Source organism: Lycorma delicatula, chromosome 5 (genome assembly GCF_047948215.1).
Source record: "Lycorma delicatula isolate Av1 chromosome 5, ASM4794821v1, whole genome shotgun sequence".
Classification (NCBI taxonomy): Eukaryota; Metazoa; Arthropoda; class Insecta; order Hemiptera; family Fulgoridae; genus Lycorma; species Lycorma delicatula.
Genome location: NC_134459.1, coordinates 25,285,967 through 25,298,951, shown reverse-complemented (window position 1 = coordinate 25,298,951; position 12,985 = coordinate 25,285,967). Strand labels below are relative to the sequence as shown.

The 12,985-nt window shown below is 29.1% G+C and overlaps 1 protein-coding gene across 1 annotated transcript in view; it reads left to right on the top strand.

Moving 5' to 3' along the window:
* mus301 (mutagen-sensitive 301) overlaps positions 1-12,985 on the top strand; it is a 55,077-nt gene that overhangs the window by 31,731 nt on the left and 10,361 nt on the right. The window contains exons 11-14 of the mRNA XM_075365830.1: positions 1,146-1,303; positions 4,556-4,651; positions 6,310-6,483; positions 10,829-10,942. Coding sequence (XP_075221945.1) covers positions 1,146-1,303; positions 4,556-4,651; positions 6,310-6,483; positions 10,829-10,942 — 542 coding nt within the window. The remainder of the gene's footprint in view (positions 1-1,145; positions 1,304-4,555; positions 4,652-6,309; positions 6,484-10,828; positions 10,943-12,985) is intronic.

The window sequence follows — 12,985 nt, the reverse complement described above, 5'->3', positions numbered from 1 at the left end:
TTTTAATTTAAGTTGCTTATGTAAAGATAAACTGATTAAAATCTATTTGTATTAAAAATCAATGATGATTAATTTATTGTTTATTAATTGAAGAAGAAAACCATCTATTTACTATCTTCATCTTTTCCATGTTCCTCTTTTTATCTGTTACCATCTATTTTCTTCAGTTGGTAGAAGAAAACAACAACGTAATGCAATATTACATTCAGTGAATCTTAAAATCTCTTCCATTTAGTGACAAAAGAGTTGTTGATGAAGTGTTGCAGTATAAAATATTTTATTGTATGTTCTTATATCATCTGTACTGATACTGTTGTAAAGAAAATGCCTTTTTGGGCTTTTTTAATTAAGCAACACTGAACGTAAATATAATTAAAAACGTGATAAATATGCAAGTTTCTTTACATGAAATTCAAAAACTAAAAATTTAGCTGTAAATTTAAGTTACTAATGAATGAATTTGGAAAAAACAAAAAAGTTTTTTTTCAAAACAAATGAAACATTAGAAAAAAGTAATTACTAACTACATGCCTATACATTCCTTTTAATAATGATCTTTAGTCTGAGTCATATCTGATAAAGGAATAACTTCCTCCATATTGCATTCCAGTTCTAACTCAGCAGATTCATCATCTTTCAAGTTAATAATTAGGTTGCCAAACCTTTTTTCCTGCCGTAAATGTGATTCATACAATTGCACCTTCTTTCTATGGTAACAGCTACGTACAACAACATACTCTTTAAAAGTGTCTGAACTACTTTTTACTATTTGCTGAAGTTCAGTTTATCTGTCACTTTTTTCAAAGCTAATATTTTTTCCATAGCCAGTTAACAGTGGTTCACAATCTTGTTAAAAAGAACTTTGAGTATTTGTACAAGTGATTAGACAACTGGAAATACTGTCTTTGTTACTTATACATGAGGGAAATATAGAAGCAAGACAGGATCCTGGATGTAGGAAAATAATTCAGTTAAGGAACTTGTAACAAGTAGTCTTCCATGCTAGTGAAGTCCTTGTTCAAAACAGTTGTAGATAAAAATATAATTACCTGAATGATTGTCAGTGTTTGTTGTCAGATATGGCATGATAAGAAGAATTTCAGATTAAATATTTTGATGCTTATTTATTTTTGTTTGAATTTTAGGAGGTTTTGATGTAGAGACAACAGCTGCTTTGCTCAGTGATCTTCAACTAGCTAAAAAATCATTAGTCTTATTAAATCATTTGCATTTATTGTATTTAATAACACCATATTCCATGTTAGACCAAATAAAGCTAGAACAGCAGATCTTTATTACCAAGGTGAATAATCAAGTTTTATATTAAAATATCAATAAATTATAATAGATTTATGTACGTAGATTTTATATATATGAAGTCGTATCAGAATACCTGTTCTTCATAAAAAATAAATAAGCTTACCTCTATTTTTTTGAAAGTGGTTATGATTCCTTTGAATATCTCTGAGAATGTACACAGTTATCTTTTTCTATGCCCTAAAAATAACAGTAAAGACCTTTAGCTGAAGGTCTTACCATATTACTGCAATTATGCTTAGTTGTCTTTTATGTAGTCAAGGTGCAGGCTTTAAGCTTTACTTTCATTTTATTTTAGTGAGACAAAGCCACAGTATCTAGGTTATGAGATTCAAATGATATAGGATGACTACTATGTTTTATTTTAGAAAATTGAGTCATTTTGAGGGAGGAGAGAATGGGTACATAGTCATGGTGCAACAATCAATTTTGGTTTTTCCAAACTCTATTCTAGTACATTTTTCAAATACCAAAATAAAACTTAACTCAAATAACTGTGCTCAGTATTAACTGTAATACCAGAAGAAAGAAATTCTTATTGAATAAAGCCTTTTTTTCTTTTTGAAAAGCCCAAAGAATGTTCACTTTTTTGCATATTGATTTCTGCCACATCTTTGGTTTTGGTTACTGGGTCGTTTCATTGTGACAGTTATTGCTTGGTCTCCAGGTCATATTCATAAACCTATTCTTCGTTCTTAATAATCCTAGAGATAAAAATTTGAATCAACCTGCTTCTGATGCTCGTGATAAACATCAACCCATTGCTGTTTTTGGTTAACGACAAGACCAAGGGAAAAACTTCTGTAGTAACACAATGCATGTTTAGGTTATTGGTTAAGATTTTTTAGCATCCTCATAACTGATTCCAATCATTTCATGCTATTCATGGATTGTTGGTGATTGTCCACATGAATGAATTTCTGGATTTTTCTACATTTTTGATTTCTTTTTCTAATGGTTGGCCGCACTAAACAATATCATCTTTAATTGACACTATATTTGTCTTAAAACATGCATGCCACTTAAATATCTGTGTGTGATTAAAAATATGTGGTTTAAAACATAAAATCTGATTTACTAAGGTTATTGAAAAATTTGATAGGTGATGTGTCAACCATCACAGATTGGTTATAAAATTTTGTTTATTGAAATTATCCATCTCCTATCTTCTATTTCCTAGCTAAACTTCTTTCCTCATACAGTTTAACTTTACCATTATTCATGTAAAGAGCTTTTGTAAAGATGTTTATGAAATTTGTTTATTACACAATATTATGTCACTTGCCATAGACCAAGCAGGCTTGAAGATAATGGACTTTATTATTTTTGTGTGATTTAGTTGAAAAGTACAGTCAAAAATTTTGTAATACTACTACCTCATGTATGACGCAGTTATAATACTTAAAGTTTCATAATGACAAAATTGGGTAAACATGTAGACTTATGAAAGAGTAGGGAAAAATAATTGCCAGAAAAAATAGTTCATTTTGCATCTAAAGCTTTAAATTCTTTAGAAAAACTTTCTGTCTTTTGAAATGGTAGGCATTGCGTCTTCAATTTGGATTCAACCCTAGTTTACTTCTTGTAAATCAGTTTTATAATGAGAAAAAATAATGTATAAAGAGATGTCAGCATATAGTGCAGCCAGGTGGCACTCATCTCCTACCTTCCATTTGTCAGCCAAACCTCTTTCTTCCTACAATGTAACATGACCTTCTCAGTTATCCACATGGAGGGCTAGCTTCCTTTCATGAAATGTTTTATAAGACTTATTGTTAATTGTGTGCATGTGTTGTTTTATATAAATAAACAGCTTCTGTTGAAAAATTGTAAAGAAATTTGTATATAATGTGAATATTATTAATTTGTTATGTATTATTTTCATTGACTGGACATAAATGTATTTTTTTATTATGAATTGCAATAGTTTTTGGCTTTTTTTCAATTTCTGGACAGCAGTAATTCTTTTTTTTTTTAAACAAAAAACTTTCCAATATGACAACTGTTACTCTCTTATGGTATAAATAACTAATACAATTTACAAAAAAAAAAAAAAACAAGCAAAAGTAGGTAGAAGTTTGGTAAGTATAAAATTCTCTGTGTAATTAAATTTAAAAAAAAAATAATTTATGCCTGTAACATGTGTTAATGATACTCTGGTGTTCTTAAAACACAGTAAAGTACAGTTACTAATGGCCCATGCATGCTTGAAATGTATGTATAAACAGATTTAATGGTTACTTTATTTACTACCACATGAAAATAAACAAGAACAAAACAAAAGTAATGAAATGTAGTGGACCACTGAAAATAAAAATAAGAAGAGAAAAGATTATGAAGGTAGAAGAATTTTGTTATTTGGGAAGTAGAATTACCAAAGATGGATGAAGCAGGAGCGATATAAAATGCTGAATAGCACAGGTAAAACGAGCTTTCAGTCAGAAATATAAGTTTGCATACATCAAAAATTAATTTAAAAATCAGGAAAACACTTTTGAAAGTATATGTTTAGAGCGTAGCTTTATACAGAAGTAAAACTTGGATGATCAGAGTATCTGAGAAGAAAATTTGAAATATGATGCTATATGTGAATATTAAAAATCAGATGGGAGGATAAAGTGACAAATGAAGAGATGCTGCGGCAAATTGATGAAGAAAAGCATTTGGAAAAGTATAGTTAAAAGAAGAGATTGACTTATAGGCCACATATTAAGGCATCCTGGAATAGTCGCTTTGATATTGGAGGGAGAGGTAAATGGGAAAAATTGTTCAGGCAGGCAACTTTTGGAATGTGTAAAACAAATTATTACTAATGTAGGATGTAGAGGGTATACTGGAATGAAACAACTGGCACTAAATAGGGAATTTTGGAGAGCTGCATCAAACCAGTCAAATGACAAAAATAAGTGTTAAAATTTTACATTCTTTAGTGACTTATTTAATCTAGTTTTAAAGTAGAAAAATTAATAAAAAATGGAAAGAGCAGTATTCTGTTTATTAAGCCTTTTTAAAAACTCTATGCCTACCTATCATTACCCTTTTTTACCCTTACTATTTAAAAACTAAAAAAAAATTGTCTTTATTATGTATTTGTCAAAATATAAGTTCCAGAGTTCTAATTTAACTGTTGCTTGAACTTAATAACTACTGCTGTCAGTTGTTTTTTTTTTTTTACATAGTTTTTATAGAATACAAGATTTTATTTCACCTTGTAAAATAAAAATTTTTTTTTTTTCAGTTCATGAAATTAAATGCAGCTGAACAACATGTAGCATCAGTTTTGGGTATAGATGAACGTTGCATTAGTTATATGATGTGTGGGCGAAAAATGAAGGTAGACTTTATAAAAATAGACACTAGAAATAATTAACTATTGGGAAAGTTAGTTTTTTAAATATTTTAATGTTCACTGTTTTACTATATAATTCATTTTTTAACAATGTTATATTACAGTGTTGTTGGTAAAAAAAAATCACATTTTAGTAATGAAATCACTATTTATTAAATTACGAATGGACATTTTGTTTGTTACTGTTTTTAAATAAATAAATGAATTAGGTTTTTATTTATTTATCTTCAATTACAGTACAGCCTTACTATAATGTGTTTCAAAACATCACAGATATAATGTGGATGTTGTCAAAAAATAAACTGATATCGGATATTAAAAAAAATCTATTAAGTAGATCATGTTTAGTAACTATATGATATTTAGTAGGTATTTAGAAATGCATTTTAACTACATATATATATATATTTAGTAATAAATTGAACAGAATAAATAAATACACTAATACATTTAGCTCTGTGAAATTACACTAGCTGTTCTGTACAAACAAGAGAACAAAAACATAAAATAACTGTTTTAAATATTTATATTGGGTAATTTTTTCCCTTATCTTCAGCTGTGTGGTGTTAATGTATTATTAATGTTCTAATAAAGTAGATCTGTATATTACTTTTAAAGGTGGCTGTTGTTTGACTTCAGTTGTGAAGGAAAGTTTTCTTTACATAAATAATTTTGGATTATTCACACTGCATCATCGACAGGTCTAGATACTTAGCTAAAATCAGTTGTCTACTTTGTTTTTGTAATTCTATATATTTTTCATGAATTTTCATAACAAGAATCAATAGCATTTATGAACAATGACCATTTTCATTTTTTACCATGTACTTGAATTCTGAAATTCTCAATACTATTGTCATGGGATTCAACTCCACCCAACTATTTTTTTATGTATTATCAATACCTCGTGAGCTAAAACAGTTTTTCTTTTCTCTTTTTTTCCATTTGCAGGCCTGATTTTGTATTTGATAAGGGTAAATACTACTGCGGTTAATGACAATTGTCACCGCACTGTTATCATTCCATTTAACTATTGCAGCTTTTATTCTTGTATCAAAAGCAATGAACCATTATTCTTTTTAACTTTTTATTGGCCAGTTTTGAAGTTATTTTCTCTCTAATAATGCCAATCAAAAAGAAGCCCTTGTTTTGTGCACTAATATATATTGCTATAATGATTCTCATCAGTTTGGAAAATGGATAATTTTTACAAATATTAGATGCATGACTATGTAAAATCTGTAGTTTATAAATTTTATTAAGTCTGCAAGTTTATAACAACATAATTAATGCATTTCAATTAGATAAAAATATTTGTTGTATAATTAAAAGTACAATAAGTTTTAACAGTGGAGTTATTCTGAAACGCATCAACATGTAATAAAAGAATGAAGCTAAACAGTACTCAGTGTATAGAAATCATAGTGTTCTTAGCAGAAAATATAATAATAATTATTAACTAAAACAAAATATTGTAGTTCTGTTAAATAGAAAATAAATGATTTTTTGTCTGTAAATTTTAGTTTCATAATTAATTATTAATATTGATTACTTGTGTATCTTTCTATTGCTGTGATGCACATTTAAACATTAGCTTTTTATACATAATTTATATAAATTTTAATTACAGTGTTATTTTTCAGAATGATATACAAGAGAAAATTAACAGATTTTATTTAAGTCTTATTCTTTATGATTTATGGAATGAAAGAAGCGTATGGGAAGTATCACATTTGTATGAAGTGACACGTGGATTGGTATACACTCTGTTAAATTCTGCTGTTTCATTTGCTGCTTCTGTTACTCGATTTTGTGAGGTTTGTCTTTTTTTGTTGTCGGTTACCTCATGGGTTAAGAGAGAGAATCTCTCTCATATATGTATTTTGTCTGTGTATGTGTGCATGTATGTACATGTGTATGTGTATTTACATATATGTATATTATATTAATCCAATTAACCTTAGTACAGAATAATAAAAAAAAATAGGGTGACACCTACCTTATTCCATAATTCAAGCAAGAGCGCTTTCGCAAGTCCCTCTCATCGTCAGTTGCTCTACATAATTTTTCAAATCATTTACCAAATTACACATTAAAATTGAAATTAATAATCCCATACTATACATAAGATTTAAATTTTAAAATTGTTAAAAGATCCTTTACCTAATTGAAATCACAACAGAAATTAAAACTAAAAAATTAAAAATTTAAATTAAGATTAAAAATTACATATACATAATAAATATGAAGTAATTTTATAAAATTAATTTAAAAAGTCAAAATTAAAATCAATAATAAAAACAAAATAGAAATCCATGTGGAATAGCTAGCCAAAGTTAACTTTGGCCAGTTTTGCCAAATGACATTCACATTTTTTATATAAATGCAATTTTTAATTTTAATTAAAATTTTGTAAAAAATCTTGAAAATCTTGAATTTAAAAATTTTAGTTTTAATTTCTGTTATGATTTCAATTTGGTAAAGGATCTTTTAACAATTTTAAATCATGTATAGTGTGGGTTTTTTAATTTTAATGTGTAATTTGGTACTAATGATTGAAAAATTATGTAGAGCAACTGATGATGTGAGGGACTTGCGAAAACGCTCTTGCTTGAATTATTGAATAAGGTAGGTGTCATCCTATTTTATTTTATTATTCTGTACTTACATTGATCAGGTTAATATAATTTGTGTAGTGCAGAAGAATATGATTCTTGAAAGGATCGATTTTAGAAAAAATAATGTGTGCGTGTGGGCGTGCGCACACATATGTGTTAAATGAGATTATTTTCATTTACAATGAAAACTTTCATTGTAGTTTTCCCAAATTTAATTCTAGATATTTCCCCTACCACTGAAAAATAATTCAACACAGAAAAGATATCTACAAGGGTTTTTTTTTCAAGGTCCAATTGGTCGCGAAATAAAAACCCGCACGAAAATTGGATTAACCTTTGCACATATGTGTTGTGCAGCGTCTCTAGTACAGCCTTCAGTCACACCGCGTCACTTCATTTACTTCTGAACATGCAGCTAGCACGTAAACATGTCTACAACAATAGCATCTCCCGCCAAGTGTGAATGGCATGCAGTAATTCGATATCTTCAGGCTGAGGGGTGTAATGCAGCTGAAATTCATCGACAAATACGAACTGTGTATGGTGAAAGTTCAATGAGTGACAGCAAAGTGCGAAAATTGTCCAGGAACTTTAAAGTAGAACGTACAGATGTTCATGATGCAGGTGGTCAGGGAAGGAAGCGAGTGTCAACCGATGATCTCGTTGAGCGAGTGGATGAGGCAATTCAAGAAAATCATCGGTTCACAATTTCTATATTGAGTGATTCGTTTACTGAAATTTCAAGGTCAGCTCTCTACACCATTGTGAGTGAGAGACTTTAGTACCGCAAACTGTGCAAGATGGGTTCCCAAGATGCTGTCCCGACATCACAAAACAATGAGACTTCCTAACGTTTCTCCAGCGCTACCACAATGAAGAAGAAGATTTTTTGAACAAAATTGTCACAGGAACGATACATGGGTACATTTAGAAACTGAAGAAACAAAAGAACAATCCAAACAGTGGATGCATTCTCATTCTCCCAGTAAACCAAAGAAGTTCAAGCGAACCTTCTCCAACAGAAAGTGTATGGCTATTGTGTTCTGGGACCGGAATGGAGTTCTTTTGGTGGAATTCATGGAATGTGGCACGACCATCACTGCAGCCTCATACTGCGTGACAGACTCTTTAACATCTACGAAGGGCAATTCAGAATAACCGGAGAGGAATGTTGTCATCATGCATTGTCTTTCTCCATGACAATGCTCGGCCGCACACTGCAGCTGTAACAAAGAAACTCCTGCAGCGTTTTCATTGGGAAGTGTTTGATGACCCACCATACAGCCGGGACTTGGCTCCATCCGATTTTTACCTCTTTGCTCACATGAAACGCTGGCTAGGATGATAAAATTTTGGCACAGACATCAAGCTGCAGACCAGCGTAGAAACATGGCTGAAAACACAGGCGGCTCCGTTCTATGACAAGGGTATTGGAAAGTTGGTACCACGCTACAACAAATGTCTAAATCGGAGTAGCGACTATGTAGAGAAATAGCGTAACTATGCAAGTACTTGTTACAAATAAAAAATATTTTTTATTTTCGCTGTGGTTTTAATTTCGTGACCGATGGGACCTTGAAAAAATAACCCTCGTATTACTATTATAAAAAAAAGTAATAATAAAAATAAAACATGCAATATTAAAATTTAATTATAAATGAGAAAAATGATTCAATAAATATAATAGAAATTACTCCTTGCATAAAGCAATTTAAAGGAAATTATTTTAGTAAATTTTAATATTGCTGCTTAATATTAATAATAACTTGGATTACGTACAAGATTTTGTTCATTTTTTGTGGATTATGAAAGATAACTAAAGTAAATTTCCCTTCAATCCTTATTTGTTCTTTATATTTGTGTAAGTTAGCAGCAACTATTTTTCAGAAAAATATAATGCATGATTTTAGGAAAACATTATGATAGCTGAAATCATGTCTGAACTTGCATCTTTTTCTTTAAAGCAGTCTAATATTTTCAGATTTGATGTGTTCATTTTTCTTTTATAAGTTTGAGCATTTATGCTATTCTTAGAGAATCCTTTTTAGTTCGTAAATAGTTTAAAACAATGATAATAAATTGAATTGGGAGAGGAAGAAATAATTTATTCAAGTTTGTTTATCAGTAATGTTTGTATGTTATTCATTAAGAAGTAAATTCTGTTGTATTGTTCAACAATCACCCAAGCAAATATTTATTTTAACAATTCTTTACTAAAAGCATCATGATCTAATTTAAAAACCATATAAAGTGCAAATGGAACAGTATGCTGAACAATAATGCAAAGAATTTGTAAAAAAATCACTATAATGTAGTAAATATTTCGCGGAGGCATTTGGTAAGGTTTGTGTGTTTTGGGTCATAATGATTCACTATCTCATATACTGTTGTTAAAGTAATAGGTAAATTTTAGAAAACTGGCCAAGTTTGATTTGAAGTCATAAGTCAGTCAATATAATGCCAGATCAACTAAAAACATGCCTCCTGAAAGTGTCGCTGAAAATCCAGTTTTGTAAATTCTAAGACAATGTAATCTTAAAAATTATAGTTCATCACATTTTGCATAAAGATCTTGCTTACAAAATGCAGCTGAATTTTTTTTTTTTTTTTTTTTATAGAAAATTATTCTGAGTGACCCACGTTTTTATTTGAATAGGCTTGTGAATAAGTAGAACTGCCACATACAGGGCTCTGAAAACCATAAAATAATTGGATGAACAATATTATTCACAAGTGTCTGGTATGACTTTTGAGCTGCTGATATGATCAGGCTATATTTTTTTGAAAACAGTGGTGCTGTAATTACAGTCAATGTGGAGTAGTACTGGAAAATGCTAACCGACACTTCGTGATACCTACATTGGACGAAATTAACGTGGCTGATGTTTACTTATATCAGAATGGCACTTTGGATTCATTAAAAATAAAATCAAGTTTTATATAAATTGATTGATATTATTAACAGTGTTTTTCTTTTTATTCTAATATAAAAATTAAAATAAGTGCATTAAAACATTTTTTTTGTTGTGGGAATAAAAAAAATGGAATTAATAAAAGCGAGGAATGATAAATAGCTTGATTCACATTTATGTTTCATTGAACTTTTATATATTGGATAATAAAATAAGTTTTGTTAACTGTTATTTTTTAATAATTCAAAGTATTATTTTATATTTTATAATAAATAATTTATGTAATAGAAAACATTTTCTTCACAGCCACATTGGTGAACCAAGAAAAGATCTAAGCCGTAAAATGTAATATTAATCTGTTGATGTTTGCATGATTCACCAGTCTCCTCTTGCATAAGATTTTGCAAAATGCTTTTTGTTTTCATTAAATTTTTTTGTATTGGTCTCTATCAGCTATTAATTATTTATAATTTCCCAATCTGCTAAATTTCTTCTAAGATTTCTGTTGTTTATTCTTGAGAATGAAGAATAGTGTTTATGTTTCTGTTAAACAGTGCATAAACTTAATTGTTATGATTTTTTTTTGACTTATAATTAAAAAGAAACTTGTAAATATTTTGACAAAATTTCAGGAGTTGGAAGAAATGTGGTGCTTCAGAAGGTTATTAATTGAAATTACTAGCCGATTATCGCATTGTTGTAAACCTGAACTGTTACCATTGATGGAACTTCCAGCTGTAAAACTTGTATGTATTTTTTTATTTAATTTATCCTATTATTATTATTAGATTTTTAATTTGTTATGTGTAATTTCACTGAATTTTAAAATGTTCCGTAATTATTAAACTGTTTTTTATTGATTTGTTTTATTACATTATATACTTGGTGTAGAACATAACTGTAAGGTAATGAGTTTAACTTGTAGTTCATTATTCTGCACCTATAGCATGCTAGTTTTCATTCCTATGTAGTTGTTGAGTAAACTATTACATCTCATGTAAAACTGACATTTGATCACTTGTATTTGTGCCTTGTGGTTTTTTTTTGTTTCTTATTTTCATTGTTTATTTAACATTAGGAACTTTTTATTTGTCATTAATTTTTAAGTATAATTTATTAAAATAACAGAATAATAGACACTTAAAATTAAACATGAGAAGAAAAAATACACATATATATATATATATATATATATATATATTGTTAGATAGAAAAACCTTGCATTTAATTATTGTGTTAATTGTGAAGAAAAAAGATTTTTAAAATACTATAGAATAGTGTGTCAAAATTGTTTTTAAAAAACTTAAAATGTATTTTTAAGTAGGCTATCACATATATAAAGGTGGTTAAAAAAAACATATATATGTGGTTAAAAAACTAAAAATTTGAAATTTTTGAAGGCACCTAATGTTGTCAGAATTTTTTATTTTATAGAATAAGACACTGGTCTTAGACTTGTCAAATTAAATTAAAGTAGTTTAACAGTTCCTGAGAAATATCTTTATTGAAAATCACAAAATAGCGTCCAGAAGGAAAACAAAGAATAATAGGATTTATGTCAATATGAACTTTTTTGCTCATTTTGGTGTCCTGAATCAGTACTTGAAATTAGGAAATACATCCCCGTACACTTCGTATATAGGAGCATAATTTCTATTATGTATTTCCAAAACAGTAATATAGCATAATTGAAATATAAATTTGAAATAAGTTAAGAAGTAAATAGATTTATATTTTTTTTTGTCTTCAGTCATTTGACTGGTTTGATACAGCTTTCCAAGATTCCCTATCTAGTGCTAGTCGTTTCATTTCGGTATATCCCCTACATCCCACATCCCTAACAATTTGTTTTACATATTCCAAACGTGGCCTGCCTACACAATTTTTTCCTTCTACCTGTCCCTCCAATATTAAAGCGACTATTCCAGGATGCCTTAATATGTTGCCTATAAGTCTGTCTCTTCGTTTTGCTATATTTTTTCCAAATGCTTCTTTCTTCATTAATTTGCCACAACACCTCTTCATTTGTCACTTTATCTACCCAACTGATTTTTAACATTCTCCTATAGCACCACATTTCAAAAGCTTCTAATCTTTTCTACTCAGATACTCCGATCGTCCAAGTTTCACTTCCATATAAAGCAACACTCCAAACATATACTTTCAAAAATCTTTTCCTTATATTTAAATTAATTTTTGATGTAAACAAATTATATTTCTGACTGCAGGCTCGTTTCGCTTGTGCTATTAAGCATTTTATATTGCTCCTGCTTAGTCTATCTTTAGTGATTCTACTTCCCAAATAACAAAATTCTTCTACCTCCATAATGTTTTCTTCTGCTATTTTCACATTCAGTAGTCCATCTTTGTTATTTCTACTACATTTCATTACTTTTGTTTTGTTCTTGTTTATTTTCATGTGATAGTTCTTGCGTAGGACTTCGTCTATGCCATTCATTGTTTCTTCTAAATCCTTTTTACTCTCAGCTAGAATTACTATATCATCAGCAAATCGTAGCATTTTTATCTTTTCACCTTGTACTGTTACTCCGAATCTAAATTGTTCTTCAACATCATTAACTGCTAGTTCCATGTAAATATTAAAAAGTAACGGAGATAGGGAACATCCTTGTCGGACTCCCTTTCTTATTACGGCTTCTTTCTTATGTTCTTCAATTATTACTGTTGCTGTTTGGTTCCTGTAAATGTTAGCAATTTGTCTTCTATCTCTGTATTTGAACCCTAATTTTTTTAAAATGCTGAACATTTTATTCCAGTCTACGTTATCG